Source organism: Halichoeres trimaculatus, unplaced genomic scaffold (genome assembly GCF_033239565.1).
Source record: "Halichoeres trimaculatus isolate MK-OKI-2021-1 unplaced genomic scaffold, fHalTri1.1 fHalTri1_scaffold_10, whole genome shotgun sequence".
NCBI classification, from domain to species: domain Eukaryota; kingdom Metazoa; phylum Chordata; class Actinopteri; order Labriformes; family Labridae; genus Halichoeres; species Halichoeres trimaculatus.
The window spans coordinates 16,555,772-16,572,309 of record NW_027437187.1 but is presented as its reverse complement, the minus strand read 5'-3'; the positions used below and the strand labels follow the sequence as shown (position 1 = coordinate 16,572,309).

At 40.8% G+C, this 16,538-nt stretch overlaps 1 protein-coding gene across 1 annotated transcript in view; it reads right to left on the bottom strand.

Annotated features, from left to right (window-relative positions):
- Positions 1 to 14,398, bottom strand: part of pamr1b (peptidase domain containing associated with muscle regeneration 1b) — a 30,040-nt gene extending 15,642 nt beyond the window's left edge. The window contains exons 1-4 of the mRNA XM_074677708.1: positions 14,223 to 14,398; positions 3,833 to 4,009; positions 1,274 to 1,399; positions 583 to 697 (exon numbers count right to left, since the gene is read on the bottom strand). Coding sequence (XP_074533809.1) covers positions 583 to 697; positions 1,274 to 1,399; positions 3,833 to 4,009; positions 14,223 to 14,382 — 578 coding nt within the window. The 5' untranslated portion in view covers positions 14,383 to 14,398. The remainder of the gene's footprint in view (positions 1 to 582; positions 698 to 1,273; positions 1,400 to 3,832; positions 4,010 to 14,222) is intronic.
- Positions 14,399 to 16,538: the final 2,140 nt, after the last annotated feature.

Here is a 16,538-nt window from a genome sequence, read left to right as displayed (position 1 = left end):
ACAGCCAAGTTGCATCAAATGCGACTTTGACGCCATTCTGGAGCAGAGGCCACACTCAATGAACACAAACATGGAAGGAGCACAAGGAGAAAAGCAAAAGTGAAACTTAAGTATGCATTTGTGTTTTTCATTGTGGAGTGCTGGGAGAGAAACAGGTAGGGATCAAAAAGGCAGCAAAGCATGCCAAAATAAGCAGCTACTATATATAAAAAAACAACAAAAAAAAAAAAACAGGTTCGTCTTCGTTTCCATAAACACTGTTCTGTACGTGACGTCATTACTGTTCATCTGAGCATGCGGGTCACTTCAAAAGCGCAAGCAGTTCACCATACAGTCCGCACACAGGCCACATTTGAAAATGTAACGTGAACAACCAAACCAAAAAATTGGAATTGAGCAGTCAGGCTTGTAGTGAGAACGTAGCTCTTGTCATAATGTCTCTTTGTTTTGCAGATGAGTTGACAGATTTCACCACAGTCAGTTTGTTTAGAGGTCATGATTTGCCAATGGGTAACATTCAAAACAGAGTGGAGGTAACATTTTGAGGTAAGATGACAGAAACAAAACATGTTTTGGTCTCACTTGAGTTCAATGGTAAAGGGACGGTCCACCTGTATGGTCCATTCACAGCGAGCATTGTTGGGGTAACTCTCCAGAACCAAGTGGCCCTGTCGTTTCCGGATTACACCCCCACACTCTGAAAAACACATGGAAATGAAAAAGACTACTATTCTGGAAACCTTCGCCCATTTTGTGGTTGTTATGTAATTTTTAAAGGCTGTAAATCACAGCTTAATTATCATTTAAGGGTTTACATTCTGCTGCTCTGGTTACAGTTGGAGTTGAAAAGCAATTACGCTTGAGTTTCCAAAGCAACGGTAGAGATCCTATGTTGTGTTCACGAAGACGGATAAACACACAGGGCCAACAAACACAGGCAGACTTTCCAGGTTCTGTTTTTAATTAAATGTATACTTGTTATTCCCCTCGGCAGATAATTTGCATATGGAAAAAAGCAACATTCAGTGTACAAATGTTACTTATTGAATAACTTTATAGGACTCTTATGTTGACTCTGACTTATCATTTAGCTCTCCATGGAAAAGCTCCTGGGTTTATGGCAGCCTTCCAAGCTGGCATAGTTGTCCCAGTGTAGATAAGTTTGCAGGGAGGGGAGGAACGTATAGCGCATGGTATTTATTCAGAAGGGGGAAAAAATACAAAGCTCCAAAGCCTTGTAGAATCCGTTAATTGGGAGAATGAAAAGACTTACTCATGCAGTCTCCACCAGACCAGCCAGGGCGACACTCAGCACAGTATTTGCCACTAATGAAGAAGTCATCCCTGGGCCCCCAAGTCCCATTGTTACAGCGCTTACAGTTTTCAAATATACTGCAACCTGAAAAAAAAGAAAAGAAAAGAAAAGCCAGAAACCAAATTAATTAGAGCTGGAGTACAACTTTTATTGTTCATTCAAAATTCTGGTTTTGTTTGTCTGAGTTGGAAACACTTGCTTAGCCGAACAGGCTGCCATGTTACCTGTAAATAAACTCTGTTTTACTCATTTGGCTCATCTTTCACTTCAGCAGAGCACACAAAAGAAAAGGAGCTGTCTGAAACAGAAATGTGAAGACAGCCCCCTGCAATGGCTTCCTGTGAGAATGGATTTTCACTCAGGAGCTGGCCTCGTAAATGTCCTGAGTATAAGTATGACTTTTAACAACACTGTACTTGGATGTACCAGAGGGAATTCAGGACTGTACACAAGCTTTGGAACATTTTTCTCCTTTTTAACAGTAAAATGTGAAGTACAGGCATCCATTAAACCCCTGACAGCTGTTTTTCCACCCATAAAGGAAAACTTGAGTGGATTCAAGCTGTGAGGAAAAACATTACATACTCCCTATAGGAGGATGGCATGTAAGGAAAAAAAAAAAACAACAAAGAATGAGTTTGAATGTATGAGCTATAGTGCGCGTGTGCAGACTTCCCCATGTAGCTGAATCAAATCCCATTTCTTCCATTTCAGCTTATTTATGCATCATATCTCCAGGTAAAATTACTGTAAGGGGGGTAAATTTAAATATGATCATTTCCACATCTTAAGCTATCTGTCACACTGTAGTCATTTCAATGGGTTGCTGAACATGGGGTGACATTGGGCCATATTTAACAAAACAAATATCTGAGTCCACAGTTTTTAATTAAGTTTTTAAGTTTTATTTGAAGATGCTGTTAGGAGGATCTGGGTTAACTGGACTGCAGCAACAGCTTTCGGCCTGGAGTCTCACGCATAGTGTCATGAAGGCATGACTTTTAACCAGGTGTGTGTTTGTTTAAGAAATGAATGGAGATCGGATCAAAACAAATTTCCCTTGTTCAATACAACTTTTTACCTGAAATAACACACCATGGTTAAGTATTTATCCATACAGTTATGTAGCCAGAGATGGCAAGTAACAAAGTACAAATGCTTGGTTACTGTACGTAAGTAGATTTTTCTACTTTTCTACTTTTACTCATTACATTTTCAACATAAATATCAGTACTTTCTACTTCTTACATTTCCCAAAAAGGCTTGTTACTTTATATATAAAGCCTGGGCCTATATATTTTTAGTTTTTTTGGCGCAGCATCATCAGTGTCAGAGCAAATCTGCCACTCCACCCACACGTTACACCACTAACGTTCAGTATGAACGAGCAGCTGCACGAAATGGACGACGGTGAGGGTCCCGCACAGTCACAGGAGCCTGTGCTTTTCACTTTTTACTCGAGTAGATTTTTGGATCAGAACTTTTTACTTTTACTCCAGTCATTTTTTTACATAGGTATTTTACTTTTACTCAAGTAAGGAATCTGGGTACTTCTGTTTATAGCGCTACAATTGAAACATGATGACACGCAAATGTAAGTTTGTACCTCAGTTTAGTAGCTGGCTATATGTAGAGCTACTGTCAGCCCAGTGCTCAAGTGTAGCCATAGGTTAATGTGACAACAAGCAAACATTGTAAGTTTGTACTAGGGCTGAACAATTTTAGAAAGTAATGTAATTGCCTTTTTATTTTATTTTTTCTGGACCAATATTATGATTCAGCATGTGATTTATTTATTTATTTATTTATTTATTTATTTTATTTTATTTTTTTTTTTTCGCGGGGGGGGTATCTTCAGCATTATTCACTAAATACAAGTAATACATCATTCTATAGCACGAGCAACACAACAAAGTATACTGTCAACATATAAACAATTCTTTCCTGCACTTTCTAAGTGAAAAAGAAAAAGGAACACTGAAATTTTACTGACCACCAGTGGTCGGTAATAGTAACAAACCATACAGATTAAAGTCAACAAGGGGCTTGGCTCTTCCAGCCACAATCATTCTACTGTGTGGATCTCTGTAGCTCACAGGGTTTTTGACAGAGAAACCAGCAGATTGACTTTTGCTGGTTTAAAGGAAGTAAGAATAAGTACAAGTTACTATAGTTCCTCCAGGTCTCTGTACATGATTTTTTTTTTTTTTTTAATTGCAGACTTAGCAGCAATGTGTAATCTTAGTGAATCCTGGTTATGTACCAGTCATCTACCAAAAAAGACAAGACACTTTTATGGATGACTTTTAGGAGGCACCAAAGTTTATGATGGGGTCTACTGTGTTTGTGCATCATAGTAGCTAGCTAACTGACCTGTGACTGTCTGTCTAACGTCATGGATGGAGATGAATGGTAGACTGGATGCATTATTGTACAAAGAAAAAATACTATCAACGTGTAAATAAGACCTGAAAATTGAGTCACTCCCTCAAAAGTGAATACATGCTGAGGCTTTACCTGGATGGATGATACAGGGGTCGCACTCATTGATAGCGTTGCGGCAGCATGGCACCGCATAGCCCACCGGCGTCCCTTGCAGAGGGCATTTACAGCGGATCACATCGTACTCACAGCAGCCTCTGCACATAACGTTCCACTCTGGGCCTGGGCAGTGGTTGTATAAATACCTGTAATCTGAATGAGACAATACGTCAGAGTCAGAAAGTCAGCCAAATCACTTAAACAGGAAAGCAGGAAACATTTGTTTATGTAAGCATCATTTTGGACAGAAAAGGGGGGAACAGAGGAGTCAAACATGGAGAGAATTTGATAAATGTAAGGATCAGCCTTGTTGGAAAAATGAGCCCAGACACAGGTTATGTTCAGCAGTGGAAGGATTCTGGTGAGTTCAATGTTTATCTAAACTGCTGCTGTGCACCAACTCGGGTTATTTCCACTGATGCATGGTTGCAGGCTCCTGGTCAGGCGACCACATGTCATTTAGTGGTTGACCTCCTGTGTGTGCTTATGCTATTCCATCAGAAAACACACCATGTAGGTAAAGTCACTGTCATTGAAAACAGGATTCAATCATGAAACAGAAAGTCGAAGAAGTAAAGTGTAAATATTGACCTTCTACTTTTACCCAATGTCAAAATTTACAGCCACCGACTGGAGAAACTTTGAGCCTGAGCGGTTACTATTATGTAAGAGTGGATTTAAAAGCTAAAAAACACAAGTGGAAATTCTCCGGTGGCAGATGTGGACTGAAGACTAGCAGAAGCAGCACTTTAGGCTTGGCTCATTGTCACCAAAGCATTTTTTACCCTCCTCCTGAGGCTGCAATCATAATAAACTTGACCTGAAACTCCTCCCACATGTTCTTCCTGTTAGTTTATAACTTTAAAACTCACAAACACACTTGTAAGCTGGTTTTATTTGCAAAACCAAAATTGCACACTAGGTATATTTGTGATTTATAAGAGCAATGGGAAACAAAGGATCTCAGACAGAGGCACACTAATGCACCGATTAATCTCTTGGTGGATGTTTGCAGACGGTCAAGCTGAGAGGAGAAGCACAGATGTCTAGGAATGCTGCGAGTCATCCCCTGCTGCCCTTCCACATTAATGATATCATAAATTGTGACTCAAACCAGCCACAGTCTGGCTTTTTTCTTAGTCGTCCCTTCCAGGGGACACTTTGAGGTATGACAGACGCATGGGTATTCATCAAAAAGGAAAGAGGTTGTGTAATGCCACAAGGTCAACTTTGGTGCAGGTATATAAAAGTAGAATCTGTGCTTCATAAAGCTGTTGCAGTGGTTCAGCTGTTTTACGCTTCCTGCCCCTTCCTTTGGTCATTTACTGCTTTGTTTACACAGGCTCAGCTGGAGTTTTGTATTAGCATGTTCTGAAAGCCACATAACATGAGGTCAGGGTGTTTTCTTTCTAGCATAGCATGCAAAAGATGTCAGAATATAAGTTGTTGCCTCTCAAGAAATTTCTGAAGCGATGGCGCCTTTGCACGCCAGTCACTTACTCAATGAGCGCTCGTGCTGTCACACTGACACACAGAAAAGATTTCATGTGGTAAAAAGCAATCTAAACGAACAACCCCTGAACTTGGTTCCTGAATCAAAGCAGACATTCTGGCATTGTCTTCTTTGGTTAAGCTGGGTCTGCCTCACTGAGACAAAAACAGAGAAATTCATGGTTTTAACCTAGAGGGACATTTCTGTGGATTCCTTTTTGACCATGTGTGAGAACCACAAACATCCAAAGCAAGGGCACGGCATGGGTATGGACCCATAGAAGTCTGTTGAGACAGGAGGAAGAATTTGTGCAAATATAGTGAGTACAGATTGACAAACTCACATTGGACAAGAGAAAAATTGCAGCACCAAAAATATTTTCCCTTTTAAACCAGACATTGTCTTCAACTGAAAATAAACCAGACTGTCAAATGTTGAGAAAAAAAAAAAGACTCAAGTGTGTTGTGTTGATGTGGCTGATGTTTCTCTGAGCCACGTGCCTTAAAATGAGACAAGGAGTGAGCTACAGAGCTTCGATTGACTCCAAACCCACAAATGTTCAAGTTTAAAGCTTTCAGCCTCAGCCAGCGGTTGCCATAATGACCTCATCCTGGGCATTGTACCAGGTTCCTATTTCTCAGATAGGAGACGCAAACAGTCTTGGACATCCGTAATTTTTAAAGAACATGTGTATACAATTGAAAGTGAGCTAAGACGGAAATTTACAATCTCTGTGTGTGTATAGGCTCTGAGTATGTAAGCCTTTTAACAGAGAGCCGTGTTGTTGATGAGACATGTTTATCAGCGGATGCAGCAGGTTTGTCCCCTCATGTTGCACCAGTTTGTTTCCACAGTAGCTAAGAACAATTGACAAAACCTTGGCATAGGGAAGGCTCTTCAAGGTCACTGTTTTGTTTTGTTGTGTTTGAAATATTTGCCATAGCAAGTGTATTCCCCACAGGGAGACCAGACATGCTCAGCACTCTTATAGAGCAAATGACCAGAACTGGAAATAAAGCATGGCTATCAATCACGGCTGGCAGGGTCTACCCTCTCATGTTATTAAGCTCATTTAAGTAAGACCTACCCAAAATCTAATGTCAGTGTCAGTGTAAATGTGAAAATCTAGGTTTTTGACTTTGCTGGTTGACATCTGGTTGTTTCAGTCTTATTTGCCAGATACACCTCATGTGTGTCTCTACATCTGTAATGTGCTGATGAGCTGTTTTGGGCCATGACTTGGGATGACGTGAATTTTCCCAGGATACTGATAGTCATTAGTTCATTTTAATATCAATGCATTTCTGTTTGGGATCATTTTTTGCAACATACTTCAAATTTAAAGCTCTGTCTGAAACAGTCACGGCTATCCAGCTTTTAATTTCAGATTAGTACATACATGCTGGCTGACATATTGAACACAGGATCAGTAAACAGCAGTTGTGCCTCAAATACACAAGATATGTCTTCAGTCTGACTCAGTTCTGTTGCGTGTTGACTGCGTTTGTTAACTCACACTGGCTGCGTGTTCAGTCCGGCAAGTCGTATGACTGACAGACAGCAGAAGTTGCCAGACTAAGAAGTTCCCACGCTTCCCATGCCATGATTAGTCTCTCTTCAGTCATGATGGGCTTTAAAACCTCAAACCTGTTGACTCCTGGTCTGGCTCTGCTCATTATTTCCATTTGTCATCATTGTTAAGCCAAATACAAACTGCTTTTGACACAGTTTGTTTTATTTTGAAAGTCACTGGGTGTTTTAAGGTTGTTTCCGGTCACGACTTCCTGTCCCACTCGATCTTCCCTGTGCTGAATTTATGCGCCACAGCTCTGCGTCTAGCAAAAATAGGACTGTAGCGTATTTTGTGCGACATTGCAGGCCAGCTGGACTGCAACAGAACGGATCTAGAGTAAGTTGACAGATTGACCTGAATGGAAACCTATCTGATCTGTTGCCGTGACGGAACGGAGATGGACTGCAGACACGTCTGGTGTATTTCAGATGTTAGGTGTTAAGAGCTTTGTTCTTTGTTCCTTCACCAAGATGAGTGTTTTAGCCAGCCTTTCTTAGAATTATAAATAACGTGGTAAATTTGAGCTGTGAGATGCATTTGTTACCCTAGATCTCGTTCCAGTACCCTGATCTGTTTCTGAATGAACAGACTGTGCAAGTACCCCTCCCCCAACATACACACACTTTGACTATGACTTTAAAGGGGCAAAAGATAACTACTTTTAGTGATATTCTTGAGTTTTTAACTGCTTGATTACAGTTGTTGAACTTAGTTTTGTTTTGGAACATTGAGACATTCATTCAAACTCTGACTTGCTTTCCTTCTCACCCACTGGATCTGAAAGCAGAACCAATACAAGTTTAAACCAACTATTATTGTTATATTTGCATCTTGACCAAAATTACATGAGCCATTAGATGTAATTACCCAAGAGAGGGGGGGAGGGCTAAAGCCGGTGCCAAATGTTTCCTGGCTAATTAAGTCTATTAACCTTGACTATTAGCTACCATGCAGTGATCCCTGCTGGATAAGCAATGTGTTTAAACGGTGTGAAGCTCGCCATGTGGGGATTCTGCAGTGCTAACACTCTGCCTCCTGTCCCTCCTCTCTGAGGTTTGCAAAGGATGCTGGCCAGGCACTGTGAAACCTGATTTATAGAGCATAGCATGAAAAGATTTTATGAGCTAATCTGGTAATGTCATTTCATGGATTGCTGCTGTGTGTCTTTTCCATTGATAGAGAACTGGCATCATGAGGTTGTAACTGGTCTGGTCTACTTAATGAAGCCTTCTGATTTACAGCAGTAGAGGTGAGATTTCTATTTGTGCCACCACAGCCTGAATTAGCTCTTTTATCATAGCTGAGGAGATTATTTTCAGATGACAATAAGATGTGTTCTTCATTGGACTAAATAAACACACAGTTGAGTGTTTTGGGGTTTTTTTTGTTTTTTTCCTGGCAGCAGATTCAGTTTGCTGACCTTCAGCTCTGTTGATAAGACTAAAATGTTTTCATCCCGTGACTGCAAAGTTTCCCCCCTCTCAGTGCTGGACGCATCCTGGAATGCATCTTTATTTCTTTGGACAGCTCTCCCCTCTCTTTAAATGTGTTTACAGATTTACAACATCGAAGAACATTCTTACATAACAGTCTTTTTGGCTTGTGCTCTGGCTCCTTTGAATGTATTCATTTCAGTGATAACCACACTGCCTTGTAAAAACACATCTGCCATGCTTCCAGGTCAACACCTGCGGGTAACCTCAGCATGGACAGTAACTGTTTCATGTGACTTTTTACTGCAGGTTAGGAAGGTCTGAACAGCTGTGGAAGAAAATGTACACAAGAGGACGAGTACTGGCAAGAATGTGTTTGTGTATGTAGAAGCAGATTAAACCCGGTTGTCATCGTTTGAGCTTAAGGTCTATAAAAGTAACATTTTTGACACCGCATTTGTTTTTCCTGCTAAGATACATTGAGAAACACATAAATGGATGTGTGAAAAAAAGACATCAACGTGTGTAAAAGACCTGTAATTTAACCTGTAAGGCTGGGGATGTGCTGTATGCCCCTGGCTGATAATCACAGAGTAGATGTGTTGACAGCTTTCAAAGAGTTACAGTTACTAGGAAGATACAGTGAGGAGTGCTTCCTTTGTATCCATCACAGATATCTAACATTTTTCTATCCAACCAGGCTTGTATTTATATGTTTTAATGGCTGTAATATTGTCTTTATATACTCTTGTTCACAGGTAAAGGGCATTGTGTCTATCTTTCTCCAGAAGACACTGGCATCAAGCCAAATACAACATAAAAACAGATCACAATTTTTCCCCTGAAGTCCTAGAGCCAAGCGTGCAGATTTTTGTGTGGGTTGTTTGGATTCACTATTCTTATGTAAGTGGTATCTGATTTTTTTTTTTTTTCATTCCAGATGTCGAACTCCTGAAGGTACCCCTCAAAACGCATGTCAAGAAGCTACAGAAATGAAAGCCCAGTGGTAACACAAGCATCATAACAGTTGTCATGTTGCCTGAAGGAGACTCCAGTGTATCACAAAAACATTCCACTCTATCAGGTCTAATGCAGCAGAAACAGTGTTAAAACCACACAGCTCAGATAAACAAATTTATTGTGGATCCAGTGACTGACATCATTTTAAGGGTCAGAGAGGCGATCACACAAATCAAAGTGAGTCCTGCATGCCTGACTCTGACCTAAAACCTCTAACATCTGCCTAAACCAAAACAAAAGGATTTGTTGTAGTTGTGGACTATATTTCTTACTTAAAGAATGAATTCTCAAAGACTTTAAACCTTACAGCTGTTGCACAACTGGAAACCACCGTAAGTGATAAATAGATACACCGCATGCAAAATGTTCTGCAGCTGCTGACTTTGACCTCAAAAGTGACTCATATTGCTGCATCAGCTTCAAACTGTACAATCACCTCCAGTGAACTCTGCTAACTTCTTCTCTGCTCCTCAAAGAGTATAACCCAAGGTCAGCTTTTGCCTCTTTATTTCCTCTAATTATGTTTCAGCATTGACTTCTCTTCCTGGGCAAATGTACAGTCAGTCGCTGCCTCCACTGTCTCAGATAATGTCTGTAACTGATGTCAACTTTGATTCCAAAATATTACATATAAGAAAAACAGCTGGTCACTCAGCTCTCTGTGGTGTACACTTATTGCCTATCCTTCTTTTTGACTCCTCAGACACTGAAACTCATCCGCTTGAGTCATGTCTTGCTGCAAACCACTTTCCTAGATCAGCTATTTTTAACTCTTAACTAAGCTAAAGTGCACAATGCAGAGTTCAGAGAGGCCTTGAAGATGAGTCTAGCAGACTTCTTAGATCTGACACAAAGCTTTAGCTGAGTCAGAGGCACATGTTGCACATTTCTACACATAAACATAGGACTTAAGAGTCTCACTCATCCACTGTTAGCATGATAGATCAAGGCCCTGTTTTTAACTCCAAAATGCAAAACACAGTTAAAAAAAATCTGCACGGACAACCTGAGATTGAAAATACTGTAGTGAGCATGCCAGGCCTGTAGTTGGCACTATAACTGTCTTGTCAAGAAGCGGCTTTTGGTAGATCTTCACTGAAGTAGAGTTAGGCCAATCATGTGAAGCGGAGCATGACTTCAGCGTTTCCTCTGAAGACTCCAACTTACTGTTGACACGGCAACAATGGTGTCAGTGTTATAGAAAATTTACACTCTGGAGACGTTTTCAAAAGTTTGTGTTTTAAGGTGGCTAAAATGTAAACGAGAGGCTGAAACACAGCAGTACTTTGGCATTTCATCCTAAAGACGTCATTGTGTAAACAGCCTCTTGAACTGGGAGCAAACCAGCTTTATTAGCTAAGCTGAGGCAGCTAACCCTGCTCTAGATTTTACAACAGGAGTGATAAAATGACTCCTGCTGGTGTTCTGAAACAGATTTCTGCAGGCTGTCAGGCTATGGGGCTAAAAACTGACGTACTAGGGCTCTGATAGATTTTCACTTCAAATGTCTGTTGAGCCCCAGATCCAGCAATCCCGGTAAATTTCTAAGACTTCTAGTTTTGCTGAAGCACAACACATCAATCCAGTAGAATAAGGCTTGACAGGAAGTTAGACACCAGAAGAACGTCAAAACATCTGGTTAATTTCAGAATAAGACACTCCTTGTTGACGCTAGTTCCTTTGCCACTTCACTTCATTCAAGGACTGGAGTCATCAGGTCAGAGGTTTTCCAAGGCCATCGATGACAACTTCCCACCAAACATTGGACGTTGTAGAGACATTCAGATCAAGTCAGTATTGAATCAGTCCGTCGAAGACCATTTCTAGACGTCAGAGCAATGTGCAATGTAGGTACAAATTTTGACATCTAAATCTCTTTTTTTTTGGATGATGTAATGACATTCAGCATTTGGATGTCATTTGCAGACCAAATTTAGACGTCAATAAGATGTTCAAAATAGATCCAAACATTCAGACGTCATTAGTAGACCTATTTTAGAGGTTAATCTGACCTCTATAGTACTTCCAAAAAAGACGTAATAAAAACTTTCATCCTGCACCTTCAGGAGGCCTGATTTTTGCATTTCAGTCATTTCAACGTCGCATTGCGCAGTGGGTTAGATGAGGAGAAGCCCATCATTGAATTGGAAAAGCATCGATTGAGCGACTACTGCAGAAAGTCATCGGCTGCAGGACTCCAGATGGAAGACCAATCTGGGATCTGATGGAAGCAAGGCTAAGCCAAGCAAAACTGGTTTAAATATGGGTAGGTCAACAGTATAGTCAAGATTATGACAATCTTTTCTGGAACTCTCTGTAATAATGTGAATTGCCATGTTAGCGCACCTTTCTGTCTGTTACTGTGATGTTCACCCATTTAAAAAAACAAAAAAACAAAAACAAAACATATTTCATCATTTACCCTTTGAGGTGTCTACCCATGCACACTTAGTCAGTTTTATTTGACCACCCTTCTTTGTATAACCTTTACCACATCATTAAATCACAATGATTCCCTGCTGTAACTCAGTCACACGTTAAAAAGAATGAAGAAAAAAATCACAGAGAAAAGAGAGCACCAGGTTACAGTATCCTCCAGTGAATAAATATTTTCCTTCTGACAAACTGGTGTTTATATTTTATGCTGGAAATAACAGTCATAGTTATTTTTCCAGCAGCTGTGAGTGCATGTGGTGTGCATGTACAGTTTCTTTTACCTCCTGCCCACAGCAGCTGTCTGGTATTTTGAGGCTGGAGTGATTTTGCTACCATGGAGCAGGGAAACTCCCAGGGGGAGCACTGCAGGCATTGTGTATCCAAATGTAGCCCGATCCTCAGCGCTGATCCCGCTGGTCATCCTGTATATCACTTTAAATAAACTTCCCTCTGCTAGGAAGCCACAGACTCAAGGAAATATCCTATCACTATTATCCACTTTGGGAAATTGCATGTAGACATGCCAATATGTAGGTCAAACAGAGACTGGGGTGTGCATATTTGATTTAAACTTCAAGTGACCTCTTGAGTTTGTGATGACCTGCTATTTTCCATGTGGACAATCCTACGCTATGTTTTTCCTTCTTGTGACCACAGTCAGGGCCAAGATTTCATGCTGTACGATGTTAGATCATCTTTATTTATGCTATCCTTGGCTTTGTTTCATATATAACACTATCTAGAAGCACAACGATGTCCATGTGGACTGGATTTAACCAAACATAGGGAAAAGTTCAAAGAACAGGACATCTCAGGACATCTGTGGGTGGAGCATCCTGAACAGGACACTTCAGACAAACTCCTGATACGCATGCACAGCACACCTACAGGTTTTCCAGAAGGGCTAGAATCAAGAATGCAAATGGTTTGATAACTGACTTTAAACAGGTTTTCTTTTAATCCTTCAGCAGTTAAGATATCTGTAAGAAGTAGGGGCAGGGTGATGTGTGAATGCAGCATGAAAAAATGACACATCACCACAAGCAAGTGGATGATGCCTGGAGCAGAATTTGATGATTAATACTCTTCTGGCTCGACTCATACAGAAGTATATTGTTTTCCACGTTTCTGCAGAAATGTCCTCAGTACATAATTAAGTGGTATTAACACACATGTGTTTACCCTTTCAACAAAACAAAACAGAGAATGTTAAGTTAGTGCATGCAACACCGATGAGTGTGTGTGCAAGCAATTCCAGAGAAGTCAGGGACTTGACTTCTTCCTGAGGAGTTCCTGATGGCTTGAGAGCTCCTCAATTAGCTTGAAAAATGTTGGGAGTTGATACATGCAAGGAGCTTTAGATCGAAAACAGCTCGAAAGAGGCACCCAAACATGCACAAATGGCCATAAACACCGACACGGGCAGATGCAGAGAAGCCAAAAAAGTCAGGAACTGCATGTAAACAAGTCTGCTCTGCTTAACAAAAAGAAAAGAAACTAACTCAGACTGCTCACTGGAAAACAACTATCATCAGCTGATAACGCACGATTATGAAACGAGCCGTGCTTACTGTGAGTGACTCAGCTGACAACACGCTCTGCCAGAGGAAACTCTCTTAATCACTCCAGCTGAAAAACAGCTGCTCTCTGCCCAGCCCTTTGCCACATTCACCATTAATACAAATTGAAAGGATTATTTTACGGGGGAGGGAATCAGACAGAGGGCAGAGGTTTGGTTGGGGAGCCTTGGAGACGGTGTATGGTATACACATTACCAAGCCAGCGTGATTGACTCAAACGTGACTCATGTCTTCCTGCGGCAGTTCAAATGTTCAAACAGGGTAAACAAGCAAGGATGATCTCAATCTAAGCCTCAGCACACTTTTAAAGGGAGGCTCGCACACAAAAGGGAGCACGTGCCAATTTCCAACAGCTCCATTAGGACTTAAATGCCTCAGTTTACCTCAAGGAATGTGTGACAACAACCGTCTTATTTAAGAGCAAAGAAAAAGCACATGACTTTATCTCTCAGAAAGAACAACTGCAATATGTAAAAGGTTAATAAAGATCACAGAAGTTTTTTCAAATGAGACTATAAACAAACCCCAAAGGGCAATCCCTCTCTCTATTTCACAACAAGAGTTCTTAAACAAAGATTGCACAAACTTGTCAGTGATGTTTTCTTTGCTGCTTTGTAAAAGCTGGCTTTAGCATCATCTTTCCATGTGTCTCTCTTTTTATGAGTCCTGCTGAGCAGCTTAGTGCTCTCTACGGGGAGAAAGGAAGAGGGGATGGTGAGACAGAGCTGATGCCGGCTTTTTGAGAACAAAGAACATAAACCAAGAGGCTGCACCAAACAGAGACAGAGAAAGGGAGGGAAAGACAAGCAAGTGGTTCTTGTCAGTCTCTTACCGTAGGGCCAGGCTCTGTCCTGGGGTAGGAAGCTGAGGATGAAGAGGGAGATGAAGAGGAACCAGCCCTCCTTCCCAGATATAAAGGTGATGGTCCAGGGGTTTGTGCGGGTGCCCCTGTGGGTTTGCCCCAGCTGCAGTCCCCGTCCCGCAGACAGCATGCTGCAGTCTGGAACTCTGTTTACTTTCTGAACTCAGCTGACATCACCTTCCCTCGGCCCTTCAGTCCTTCCCTCCCCCTCCCTCCATTCCTCCCTCTCTCCGTCTCTCCCACTTTCATTCTCTCTCCGTTTCTCTCCCTCTCTAACTTCTCTTTGGCTTCAGGTTACAGCCCAGCCTTTCAAAGGAGTTCCACTTGTAGTGGTCTCCCAAAACTCCCCTCGCTCCACTCAGAGGAAGACGTCACTGCCTGTGAATGAGCACAGGCTCCAACGTCTTTATGCTTTACTCATTACTGTGACCCTCACACACACACAGGCGCACACACATGCACACAATGAGGGGAATTATTGTATGTGCCTGCCACACTGTCAAGACCAATAATGTGGTGAAAGAATTTATGGCACCTTTACTGTTCATGTGCTCAGGACGAAAAAATCCTGAGATCAGTGTTTCTAGGTCCACACCTTTTTAAGTCAGCAAAAGCAGCTGTGAGCAGTTTCAGAGAGCATTCCTAAGTTATCATTTAGTTGGTAATTAAAGTGAGACGGAAGACTATATATAAAGACTTAATAAGGATTAAGTGACACAGTAAATGATTTGTTTTATTGCTCAGTTAGATCTGAGGACTGACGCCACCCTTCATGACATGATACAAGCTATGAGATGAAAGCTCAGAGCATAAAGACCTAAAGAGACAAGCATGTAGGTATGTTTTTTTCATCTATCAGTGCCTGTAAGGCTCAATTGTTCAAAAGTTAAATCTATTTTTTTCCCATTTCACACAAAACCAAAGAATTCCAACAAAATCTAAGGATTTAAAGGCTTTCACAGCATTTCATTACACAGAACATCATTTGGAGAGCTATTACATTCAACAGCTATTAAAAAAAAGATACATTTTCTTTGCTTTAACAATCAAAACTTTTACAAAAACATGGACTATTTGATTAAAATGAGGAATGGCCTATCTCCATCTCTTCACATCATACAAAAGCAGGTCCAAAATACCCCAGCCAAGGATGCTGACATCTTACAAATTTGGAGCCCTAGAGGGATCAGCTGGTCTTGAAAAGCCCTTCTGTTCAAAAAACCCACATTCAACTCCTCTCAGGCTGGAAACATTTACAGCTAAGCAGATTCTTGTGTCAGTTTGGAGCAGGCAATCAAAGTTATGGAAAAATATCTTCACTCGTGTAAGTTTTTGTTGCAGTTTTTTCTGTGCTTCCTCATTCACTAATTCTGTGCACGCACAGTGTGAGCACCTCATTTTCAGCACAAAGTTACTGGTTGAAAGCTAATTTCTCTTCAACATTTGGATTCCAAAGAACATGCTACAAACATATTATAAAAACAGAACCATGGTTTGTATTTTCATCTTAAAGTTTGACCCATGCCCCATGTTGGCATTGAAGAGGCTGAATTTATCACTCAGTAGGTTGCCAAAGCCCTGTTTGCATGGGATCTATTTCAGGATGATTTGTTTGTCAAATATGATTCAGACAGCATTCTATACAAACTTTTTAACAGCACTTTGGAAAGACATAAGATCCTCAGTAAATAGGCTAGAAATTGTATTATTTATGAACTTAATGACAATAAACAAAGCGCACATCACTAGTTTAGTGTCACACTCAGGATATTACACTAATACAACCATGACCAAAGAAAATACAACATCAAGATATTATATACACAACAGCCAAATGTTTAAACAGCTCCATAACCCCAGAGGTCTGAGGAAACATGGAGCCTAAAATAAGATTTGGAGTCTCTGTGTATGTTGCAGTTTGGCACATGATCACATTAGAGATAGGCCTCAATAAGAACTGGCCTTTTGTGTAGTAACTTTGATGTTTTAAAATGATAACATGTATTCTACATTTCCAGAAGTTTTTAATGCACATTGTTTGACTGAAGCCAGCTGACTGGATCTCTTTTTTTTTCTTCCTTTTTTCTCAGAATGCGCAGCTATAGCTGTGCGCTGCAGAGTGAGGTTCTGCTGCTAAAGCATTGAGGGTCTGTGTAGCATTTTCAATCAGAAACATGAGAAAAAAGAAGTTATTAACAGACTTTACTTATCTCGTGCAAATGCCCCACACCAAAGACTGACATCGGGGGTAATAAAAAAAACTACAGGAGGTCCCACACAATACTA